Source organism: Triticum urartu, chromosome 7 (assembly GCF_003073215.2).
Source record: "Triticum urartu cultivar G1812 chromosome 7, Tu2.1, whole genome shotgun sequence".
NCBI lineage: Eukaryota > Viridiplantae > Streptophyta > Magnoliopsida > Poales > Poaceae > Triticum > Triticum urartu.
Genome location: NC_053028.1, coordinates 25,073,953 through 25,084,790, shown reverse-complemented (window position 1 = coordinate 25,084,790; position 10,838 = coordinate 25,073,953). Strand labels below are relative to the sequence as shown.

The 10,838-nt window shown below is 47.4% G+C and overlaps 3 protein-coding genes and 1 long non-coding RNA gene across 4 annotated transcripts; 3 read left to right on the top strand and 1 right to left on the bottom strand.

Moving 5' to 3' along the window:
* Positions 1–2,404: 2,404 nt before the first annotated feature.
* Positions 2,405–5,190, top strand: LOC125520675 (pentatricopeptide repeat-containing protein At5g08510). The gene is made up of 2 exons (XM_048685639.1): positions 2,405–3,370; positions 3,489–5,190. Exons 1-2 carry the CDS (start codon positions 2,453–2,455, stop codon positions 4,101–4,103), a joined length of 1,533 nt encoding a protein of 510 aa, XP_048541596.1. The 5' UTR covers positions 2,405–2,452; the 3' UTR covers positions 4,104–5,190.
* On the top strand, positions 4,252–5,558 carry LOC125520676. The gene is made up of 2 exons (XM_048685640.1): positions 4,252–4,390; positions 5,197–5,558. Exons 1-2 carry the CDS (start codon positions 4,301–4,303, stop codon positions 5,470–5,472), a joined length of 366 nt encoding a protein of 121 aa, XP_048541597.1. The 5' UTR covers positions 4,252–4,300; the 3' UTR covers positions 5,473–5,558.
* Positions 5,559–5,761: 203 nt separating this feature from the next.
* On the top strand, positions 5,762–9,548 carry LOC125520674 (oligopeptide transporter 7-like). Its single transcript, XM_048685638.1, has 6 exons — positions 5,762–6,007; positions 6,100–6,691; positions 7,548–8,117; positions 8,194–8,449; positions 8,536–8,718; positions 8,811–9,548. The coding sequence occupies exons 1-6, from the start codon at positions 5,899–5,901 to the stop codon at positions 9,426–9,428; spliced, it is 2,328 nt and encodes a 775-aa protein (XP_048541595.1). The 5' UTR covers positions 5,762–5,898; the 3' UTR covers positions 9,429–9,548.
* Positions 9,198–10,409, bottom strand: LOC125520677. Its single transcript, XR_007288787.1, has 2 exons — positions 10,196–10,409; positions 9,198–9,455 (listed from the first exon to the last, which is right to left on the bottom strand). It is a non-coding gene; the product is annotated as an uncharacterized LOC125520677 (long non-coding RNA).
* Between the last annotated feature and the right edge of the window lie 429 nt (positions 10,410–10,838).

Below are 10,838 nucleotides of genomic sequence, written 5' to 3'. Positions count from 1 at the left end.
GAGAGGATGAGTGCCTCTGCAAAGGATCATGTGGCTAACTCATCCATAAAAGTGGGACTATTGTGTAAAAAGTTGACTCTGAAGCTACTATATAAGCCACCACCGTGAAAAGCTATCGGCACTTCCTTGAATCCTTTTTTGAGTGCCTCAATATATTGTTCTTGTGACTGGAAAGATGTCAACGAGCAGCAGGCCTTGGTGTATCGCTGTGTTGCTACTGCTAGTGTTCCTCCAAATCATTGTGCTCCACGCCAGGAAACCTCCGGACCCCTGTAAGCAAACCTCTCAAGTGCATGACCTTACTACAATTTTTGTGTATGTTGATAGCGCCAGCCCAAGTTTTGTCAATACTCTCTCTGTGTTAAAATATAGTGTGTATAGATTTAACAGTAAGTTAATTTTTGCAATGTTTGATAAGATTACTATAAACTTGGCCAACCTTCATAAAATTTTACTTCAAACAAAATCTATATGCACTGTTTTTTGGAATGCGGATAGTAGTCGCATAGTTCATGATTAAATGTACTAGACCTATTAAGATTTTAATGTTTTGGTGGAGTAAAGTTTACGTCATCGTTGAAGTGATCAGCGTAGATTCCTCTTATTACTTTTGAGAAGCCACATGAACCAACCTATATATCACTGACTTATTCTGTTCTTTGGATATGTGTGCAGGCAATTATATTCGTCCAGAAACCTGTGGCCGTAAATAAACCATGTACTGAGTTCGAAAATTGTGTGCGTGTTAATTAGATCATTACTCATCAAGGTTTGGCAGCTCAAAGGATGTGTTGCTAATTGTAATCCATGCTGGTTCATCAATGGGAAAGTTTAATGTCTCCTTTTAAGTGCCTTTTGACAGAAGTATAGTGAATTTGCAATCTTTCAATATTATTATCACAAGTGGTTTTCCAGAATGCCTGATTTTGTAGAATCAATATTTCCTACAAACACTTACTTCTACATGACAACTGTGTGCAACACGGCGTATCAAGAATTTTGAGATCTCGCTGCGAAAGACAAAACGAGTCCTTTAAATCTTTATAAAAAATTGGATAACTTACAATATAGAAATCTAAAACATTGTTATGGACTTGCGTCTGTGAGTCGCCCATCGACATAACTTGCGGCAATGACTTGCGGAGGGAGAGACGATCTCGAGATGAATAGCAAAATTGTGAATGAGTTGACGAAGAAACACATTGTGTTTGTAAGTTTTGTTACTTGTCGATGGAAAATATTTGCCACTCCCCCTATACAATACACTTGCATGAAAACTTAGTTATGTTTTGTACGTTTTATACCTTGTCGATGAAAACTTAGATATGTTTTGTAAGTTTTATACCTTGTCGGTCAAATTATTCATGCACATAGATCCTTCCACTTGAATCTATGCACCACATATGCTGCCTGAAATTAGGTATGCATAATCATCGTCAGGATGTTCATTTTTGCTCTTGTTTTTTTGGGGGGGTTGTGGGTTTTTTCACGCTAAGTTGTGGTATTTTAGTTGAAAAAAGTTGCTTTTTCCTTAGAAAGAGAGAGAGAGAGAGAGAGAGAGAGAGAGAGAGTTGTGGTATTCTCTTAAGGGCCTATTTTCTTCGCAGGAGCTATATGTAGCCCATCTCGCCGACAGCGCGACATTATTTGGCCAACCCATTACTGTAGCTGAGTGTGTGTTTTTTTCCTGCAGTTTTTTATCTGATTTCACTTAGTTTTTTGGGTTTTCTTCATTTCTTTCTATGGTTTTCTTTGGGTTTTCTTGTTTCCTTTCCTTTTTTCTTTTTTTCTTTGGTTTTCTTTGTGTCTTTCTTGGTTTTCACCGGTTTTTCGTTCTTTTTTGAACACACATCTACTTTTCGTACACATTTTAATTTTTTTTGTATACATAAAGAAAAAAATTATACACAATTCAAAATTTTCAAATATATGATTAACATTTGTTTCAAATGCATATTTTGATGTCAACCCTTTTTCATTCACATTGTACATTTTTTGTATACATCTAAATTTTTTATATACGTTTAAAAACTTTAAATACATGTGTTGACATTTTTGCGAATACGTGTTAAAAAATAGGAATACATATTGAAACATTCGACTTATTTTATAGTACTCCCTCCGTTTCTAAATACTCCCTCTGTCTCATAATATAGGAGTGTTTTTGATACTACACTAGTGCCAAAAACGTTCTTATATTATGGGACAAAGGAAGTATAAGTCTTTTTAAAGATTCCAATGTGGACTACATACGGAGCAACATGAGCGAATCTACACTCTAAAATATGTCTATATACATTCGTATGTAGTCGAATACTGAAATCTTCAGAAAGACTTATATTTAGGAAGTATATATAAGTCTTTTTAGAGAGAAGGCCGCTGGGCCCTGTTCACTTATATTCGACTTACACTTGGATGGGCCTTTGACGACCCGCGCAGCGTGGTTCGTTCCATGGAGGAAGTGAAGCGGCTACACGCGCGCTTGCTCCGCCGCGGCGAGCGCCGCCTGCAGCCGCTCCTCCTCCGCGTCCTCGCCGCCGGCGACCTCCGCTACGCCGCGCTCCTCCTCGCCTCCTCGCCCCCCTCCGCCACTCTCCACGACCGCCTCCTCCAGGCGCTCGCCGCCTCGCGCAGCCCGCTCCTCCTCCGCTCCTTCTCCCGCGCGCACCGCCTCCGCCTGCTCACCCCTCTCTCCTTCACCTTCCTCCTCTCCTCCGCCCCCTCCTCCGCGCCCTTCGCGCTCTCCGCCCACGCCCTGCTGCTCAAGTCCGGCCACCTCGCGCCCGGCGACCCCTTCCTCGGCTCCGCGCTCGTCTCCTTCTACGCCAGGAACCGCCTCCTGCGCGACGCCAGGCGGGTGTTCGACGAAATGCCGCGCAGGGACACCGCCGTGAGCAACGCGCTGCTCTCGGCCTACGCCAGGGCCGGCCTCCTCGACGCCGCGGAGAAGCTGTTCGGGGAAATGCCGGACCGGAACGTGGTCTCGTGGACCGCCATGGTGTCCGGGTACGCGCAGAACGGGCGGCACGAGGAGGCGGTGGGGGCGTTCCTGAAGATGTGGGAGGGGGCAGGGGTGCAGCCGAATGAGCTTACGGTGAGCAGCGTGCTGCCCGCGTGCGCGGCTGTTGGGGCCATGGAGCTTGGGAGGAAGGTGGAGGAGTATGCGAGGGGCAAAGGCCACCTGAGGAATGTGTATGTGGCCAATGCACTGCTGGAGATGTATGCCAAGTGTGGCAGCATCCAAAGAGCTTGGCAGGTGTTTCAGGGGATCCGTCGTCGGCGAGATCTCTGTTCTTGGAACTCAATGATCATGGCATTCGCCTTGCATGGCTCGTGGAGGGAAGCACTTGCCTTGTTCCATAAGTTGCGGGTGAGGATTTCTTCCTTGAATTGTATTTTACTCCTATATTTTCGCACTAACACATCATCACTTTCTTGCCTTGCTCATTCCTCAGTGTGGAACTTGATTCTTATTTTACTGTGTCCAGATGACAGGGGTCAAACCAGATGGTATCACATTTGTTGGAGTCATTTTGGCTTGCACTCATGGAGGTTTGGTGGATGAAGGCAAGCTACTCTTCAACTCGATGGAAGCGGAATTTAGTCTTACTCCAAGAATCGAGCACTATGGTTGCATGGTTGATCTGCTTGGGCGTGCTGGTCTCCTAAATGAAGCCTACAGTATGATAGCAAGCATGCCAGTGGAGCCTGACGCCGTCATCTGGGGAGCCTTGCTCGGTGCCTGCAGCTTCCATGGAAACGTAGAACTAGCGGAAGTAGCAGTAAACAAACTCATCTTTCTCGAGCCACAAAACACTGGAAATCTGGTGATCCTGTCAAACATATACGCGTCGTCTGGAAAATGGGACGGTGTTGCCCAGGTATGGAAGTTACTCAAGGAGAAAGACCACAAGAAATCAGCTGGGTACAGCTTCATAGAGCTAGATGGCAGGATGCACAAGTTCCTTGTTGAGGATAAGTCGCATCCAAGATTTGTGGAGGTGTACAGCACCCTTGACAGTGTCACAATGCTCATGAAGCTTGTCGGACTAGAAAATGAGGAAGAAGCGGAACAGCTGTTTCTGTCACCTATAGAGATCTAAATTCCTAGAGATGTGAAGAGACTGTGATCATAAAAGTGATCTGTGATTGCCCATGAACCGCTCTGATCTGATCTTCCAAGTCAAATTGATGTGGCAAGGGATTCTTCAAAAGGTGGCAACAGAAGGAATGCCAAATCAGGTCAGTGTGTAGCACCACCTGGGCATCGACTCTTCTCTTCTTGCTGCTATAAATCAAAATGGCCGTTCATGCTGCGCTTGTTATTAAGATGCACAGACGACCGAGAATTGCAGACGAAGCATATAATTTCAAGATACATCCCAACAAGGTACATTTATTCTGGAATAATGAAATCCACATACGAGAACTGATATGACAAGTAAATGAGCACAGAGTACAGAAACATACAGTTGTGTTGAGGCTATATAATTTGGTTGAGTCTGTGTGCTTCATTGCTGCTACACTATGTAGTGTCTTGAGCAGAGGCAGAGCCAACCCTCCTTTCCCTTCTGGATCTTTGGCATTTGGCAAGTTATAGCTGCAACCTGCAACAACTCTGAGGCGAGTTTTCCCAAAAGAACATCATTGTCAGTTAGTTGCGCTGTTGTATAGAGGTGTTAGTTGCGCTGTTTCATAGAGGTGGTTGACCTGCCGAGCCTGGACCTCTCGGGGTCACCGGCCACCAGTGGTCTTGAGAACCAGATGATAATTCCAACAAGGTGCATCTCGTTTCATGAACGAGGCCATGCCTGTAATACCACCGTCCCTCCTGATGTGTTCAATCGCGGTTTATTACTCAATTTGATTTATTATTGAGCTAATAAAAGTAGTAACAGATATAGAGAGTTTGTTTATAGCTCCCGTGCACTTGCAGGATGCAGCAATTATCTGGACCGGCCTTTTTTTTTGTCAAGATCTATGTTGTTTATAGCACCCGTGCACATGCAGGATGCAGCCATTATCTGGACCGGCCTTTTTTTGTCAAGATCTATGTTGGAATCTTGGAAACTGCTCGTTTGGAGAACATAATAAAAATGTCTAGAATTGTCTTTCCTGTTCGGCACAACATGTCAATCTGTAGTTATTTTTTGGGGTTTTGCTAAATGTCATGTCTGAATTTTTGGTTGATGTCAGTTTGGTGGGGGCGACGTGAGGAGCTCAGCGACGTCGACCCTGGCGATGCCTGGCAAGGCTGAGATAGGACCTCGCTCGAGACAGGACAACGCTAAGAGGGCAGCAAGCTGTGGTGTCCAGGCTAAGGCGAGGAAGCAGGTTGACGGGTGCGGGTCAGGGAGGAGGGAGGGGGGTGGGGGTGGGGGCTTTGCGGGTGTCGTCGGCACTGCTACGGATCAGCTGGGCTTACAGGGGTGGTCGCGGTGGAGACAAGCAGAAGGGGTGAGGGGAGCATGAGGCGGCAAGGCGGCCTGTGACAGCGCGTGCTGGCCGCGGGGGTGTAGTCAGACGGATGGGGCGGGGTCGATGGTTCGGCGGGAGGAAGAAGAAAGAGAGGTCCAGTGTGGCGCGGTTGTGGCTGTTGGATGGCGATCCAACGACCGAATTGGTACGTTGAAAATATGGTGTTGGTAGAGTCGTACTAGCTGATACCCAAGTCGTAGTCGAACATTAACTATTCGTTGAGAAACGGACGTACTCGTCGACCCAGACCACGTTGTTGCTACGCTCCTATGGATGCCCGCTGAACCTGGCCGGGAACGTGGCTGCTGATGGATGTTTCCTAGATCTCGACGTTCCAAAGTCCAAACCTTCCAAAACAGTACTACGATGCAGAGACGACAGCTGAAGCAGTAGAGACTAGCCAGCTTGAGACAGATAACCATGGCGTCCTCCTCCCACTTCCACTCCCAGTCCCACCAAGAAGAGGAAGAAGAGGACGAGCATGGCCACGGCGGCGGCCATGGCGACCAGATCACCGCCCCACTCCTCCGTGAGCCGCCTCCTCTCATGCTTAGCTCCGTCCGTGCACGCACCCCTGCTACGCCAGCTGACCATTTCTGCTCTGCTCTTCTCATGGCGCAGCGAACCGGCCGTCAACGTTGCAGAACTCGCCGGAGCGCCACGACGACGGCCATGGCAGATCGTCGGAGAACTCGCCGATCGAGCAGGTGGCGCTGACGGTCCCCGTGGGCGACGACCCGGACACGCCGGTGTTGACGTTCCGGATGTGGGTGCTGGGCATGGCGTCCTGCGCCGTGCTCTCCTTCCTCAACCAGTTCTTCTGGTACCGCAAGGAGCCGCTCACCATCACCGCCATCTCCGCGCAGATCGCCGTCGTGCCGCTCGGCCGCCTCATGGCCGCGGCGCTGCCAGAGCGGGCCTTCCTCCGCGGCTCGCGCTGGGAGTTCACCCTCAACCCAGGGCCGTTCAACGTGAAGGAGCACGTGCTGATCACCATCTTCGCCAACGCCGGCGCCGGCACCGTCTACGCCATCCACGTGGTCACCGCCGTCCGCGTCTTCTACGGCAAAAACCTCACCTTCTTCGTCTCCCTCCTCGTGGTGCTCACCACGCAGGTGCTCGGGTTCGGGTGGGCGGGGATTTTCCGGCGGTACCTCGTGGAGCCAGCGGCCATGTGGTGGCCGTCCAACCTCGTGCAGGTCTCCCTCTTCAGGTACACACGCTTCCCCTCTCCGGCAGGCAACTTCATTTTCGAATTTTTCATTGCCTTATTACATGGCCAAATTTAATTGGCCGGTCAAAATGATGCACTCAGAAAGAAACTAGGTTAACAATTTGATCATGAATTCTTTTCTTAAAACTTGTGTACAATTACTGGTGTTTGATGCGTGCAAGCAATGTATATATGCCTCTGTTTAAACTGCCAAAACGTCTTATATTTATGAACAGAGGGTGTACTTGCTATATGCTTCCAAGTAGTAGGAGATTTGAATTTTGAGCAAATTGGCATAAGCTATTGTTGGTGTGGAGAAGTAGACACCTCATGTGGGTCATGACACGTCAGGCTGGCCCTGCTTAATTACATCCAAGAAAATTAGATGATTGCAACAGCTTAGCCACCCAAAGATTCTGAACACAACCATAAAACTCAGGATTAAGAGAGAAAAAAAACTCCGATCGAGGATTAAATTAGCATATGGCCCCTGTGAGTTGTTGGGGCCATCGAGGCCATCCTCATTTTAAGTCAATGGCATTTTTTTCAGTTAACACCACTTGAGAGTAATATATAGCTTAAGGTTCCTGGTTCTGACAACGACTACTGAATGGTATCATGCTGACATGCTCATGCCTTCCATTCATTGAAAAAACATGGAGAAAATAAAGAAATCCCGTGTCCATCTCAGGGAAATACAGTGACCTAATTAAGACAGGCAGAATAAGATTAGCACAAACATTTATTTGCTTTGACGATCAGAGAAATCAATGGTTTGAATAATATATACTGAATATGTTTGAGCAGTTTTCCCTGAGAAGTGAGAACTCATGCTTTCAATGCATATTCCCACCAGGGCACTCCACGAGGATGAAAGGCGGCGAAAAGGGGGCTTCACGCGCAACCAGTTCTTCCTGGTGGCGTTCGCCTGCAGCTTCGCATACTACGCCTTCCCAGGCTACCTTTTCCAGATGCTCACCTCACTCTCCTGGATCTGCTGGGTGTTCCCCAACTCAGTGTTCGCCCAGCAGCTCGGCTCAGGTCTCCACGGGCTCGGCATCGCCGCAATCGGCCTTGACTGGGCATCCATCTCCAGCTATCTAGGAAGCCCTCTCGTCAGCCCCTGGTTCGCCACTGGGAATGTCGCTGCAGGCTTCTTCATCGTCATGTACATCATCGTGCCTATTGGGTACTGGTTTGATTTCTACAAGGCGCAGACCTTCCCCATCTTCTCTTCCGGTCTTTTCACCTCCGGCGGGCAGAAGTACAACATCTCAGCTATCGTGGACGACAATTTCCATCTAGATACAGAGGCATATGAGAAAAACGGTCCACTGTACCTCAGCACTCTCTTTGCTGTCACATATGGTATCGGTTTCGCGTCACTTACCGCGACGATTGTTCATGTCCTCCTGTTCCATGGAAGGTAAAATCCTGTCAGTTTGTTGTGCACAATCACATGGTTGCGGCAACTAATTAAGAATCAAAATGCTTGTGTCCAGGGAAATTTTGCAGCTAAGCAGATCAGCTTTTCAAGGGAAAAGTGTGGACATACATACAAAGCTAATGAGGAGATACAAGCAGGTCCCTGAGTGGTGGTTCATCTGCATCCTTGTAGTTAACATTGCCGTCACTGTATTCGCTTGCGAATACTACATAGAGCAGCTCCAGCTGCCCTGGTGGGGTGTGTTACTTGCATGCGCCATTGCATTTTTCTTCACCCTCCCAATTGGAATTATCACAGCAACAACAAACCAGGTAAGGATTCTATCAACTTTCATCACGGCATGCCATACGTATCTGAAGCACCAAATCCACAACTCACATTCTTCCACTGTATGCAGACCCCAGGACTGAACATCATCACAGAGTACATCATCGGGTACTTGTACCCCGGACGACCCGTCGCAAATATGTGCTTCAAGGTATACGGTTATATCAGCATGCACCAAGCTCTGATGTTTCTGCAAGATTTTAAGTTGGGCCACTACATGAAGATTCCCCCAAGGACCATGTTTATGGCTCAGGCAAGCTCTGTTTGGCCATCATAGTGTATTTAACATTTCCACTGCATAAGTGCACAGAAGGCATTAAGCATCAATATTTTGGAACATGGCAGGTGGTCGGAACAACGATCGCGGCATTCGTGTACCTTGGGACAGCATGGTGGCTGATGGACACAATCCCCAACATCTGCGACATTGAGCTACTCTCAGCGGGCAGCCCTTGGACCTGCCCCGGTGATCATGTGTTCTATGACGCGTCGGTCATATGGGGTCTTATTGGCCCGCGCAGAATATTCGGGGACTTGGGAACTTACGCGGCAGTGAACTGGTTCTTCTTGGGGGGAGCCGTCGCCCCGCTCCTCGTATGGTTAGCGCACAGGGCATTCCCAGGCCAGAACTGGATCGTACTCATCAACATGCCCGTGATGCTGGGTTCCATCTTCCAGATGCCACCCGCCACAGCAGTTAACTACACCACATGGATACTGATTGGGTTTCTATCAGGTTATGTGGTATATAGATATCGACGTGACTGGTGGGAGCGACACAATTATCTGCTTTCAGGTGCACTAGATGCTGGTTTGGCATTCATGGCCGTGTTAATTTACCTGTGCCTAGGCTTGGAGAACATCAGTTTGAACTGGTGGGGAAATGACTTGGATGGATGTCCCTTGGCTTCTTGCCCCACTGCTAAAGGTATAGTTGTCAAGGGCTGCCCAGCGTACAACTAAGCATCTTCTCATCTGCGGCGGCCGACGCTGGAAAAATTGGAATTGTGAGCAAGCAGAGATCGATGTAAATAGCGAATGTTTGTTTGGACCTTTTAAAGATGAGAAATGGGTTTTATTTTATATTCTATTGTGCAAAGTACCACAAAGATTGCCTGAAGAACAATCTTTAGTGGCAACAGGTTTTCACTGCCAAATTAACTGTTATTCCAGCTACTAGTAAATAACTGATTCCTTGATTGTTTGAAGTCCAGTAAAAGCAGGTAGCACGGGACTTGCAAGTTGCAAGTTTTTAACTGAAATTTCTGAATTTCTCACACACAATGTACCACAACTAGTATCTTTATGACTGCAAATTCTTATTCTTTGTTCGAAAAAAAAAACCCGGTTCCATTCACCAGAATGAAACCCTTGCAAGGTGCAAAAGCAGTACGCAAATTCCTCGACTTGTCAGTTGCCATTATATGACTGCAATTTTGTTACTCTACACAGAGATAATGATAGAGGGAACGCTCAACTACTCCTCTGACATTAGCAGTCCAGATTTCTCCCCTCCAAAAACTGAAATGGAACCATGTTGTATTACATCAATATATGGAAGGAATACGGTAATAATCTTCTTATTTCACGGTGACAGACCACAGTGCCAAGAATTTTCTTCAGAAAGTACTGATGACAACTTGACAGAATAAGAAGTTTTAGGCTTGCAGGCGTAGTCTACACATCGCATTACTAACTATTCACAGTAGGGTTTACTCTGAACCTCTTACCAGAGTTAGCCGCCGGCAACTCGCTCCACCGCCGCCCCCACGTCGGAACATGACCGAACCTGTCCCTACTCCTCTCCGTCTTGCCGACGCCGGTGGTCGGACTAATCCACGTGCCGAGCTACGGGGTGGTCGGGGACTGACAAAATTGAACTGGATTGGAGGGCTGGCCAGCGGTAAGCCGGCAAGGCATGGCTCGGTGCTGGAGACGACGAGGCCGAGGGACTGGTATATTCTACCCGCTCTCGCTTGGGCTGGACCATATGACGCCCAGAGCTCGATAGCTACTACTCCCTCCGTTCGGAATTACTTGTCACGGAAATGAATGTATCTAGACGTATTTTAGTTGTAGATACATCAATTTTTATCTACTTTTGAGACAAGTAATTTGGAATGGAGGGAGTACTACCATATATTGTTGGGCCGTTCCATTCTGCGTGTATCCTACCTGGGCCTTGGGCTGGACAATTTTTTTATTGTTCTTGCTTTCCATTCTCTCCATCAATAGCATTTTGTTTTGCTAAAATAAAATATCAATAGCATGTTCAATCGGCTCATTAGTTTAGTAGCTTGAATGTCGAGGCTCACAATTTAGCGAAGTATTTTATCGCTCCCTTTTCTTTTGTCGCTGAGCTCTTTTTTCCCC

Excerpts from the sequence above, each read along its gene's own strand:
- LOC125520675 (XM_048685639.1), top strand. The coding sequence starts at position 2,453 with ATGGAGGAAGTGAAGCGGCTACACGCGCGCTTGCTCCGCCGCGGCGAG. Across the intron at positions 3,371-3,488 it reads CCTTGTTCCATAAGTTGCGG|ATGACAGGGGTCAAACCAGA; the intron begins GTGAGGATTTCT and ends TACTGTGTCCAG.
- LOC125520676 (XM_048685640.1), top strand. The coding sequence starts at position 4,301 with ATGGCCGTTCATGCTGCGCTTGTTATTAAGATGCACAGACGACCGAGA. Across the intron at positions 4,391-5,196 it reads TCAAGATACATCCCAACAAG|TTTGGTGGGGGCGACGTGAG; the intron begins GTACATTTATTC and ends GGTTGATGTCAG.
- LOC125520674 (XM_048685638.1), top strand. The coding sequence starts at position 5,899 with ATGGCGTCCTCCTCCCACTTCCACTCCCAGTCCCACCAAGAAGAGGAA. Across the intron at positions 8,450-8,535 it reads TCACAGCAACAACAAACCAG|ACCCCAGGACTGAACATCAT; the intron begins GTAAGGATTCTA and ends CACTGTATGCAG. Across the intron at positions 8,719-8,810 it reads GGACCATGTTTATGGCTCAG|GTGGTCGGAACAACGATCGC; the intron begins GCAAGCTCTGTT and ends GGAACATGGCAG.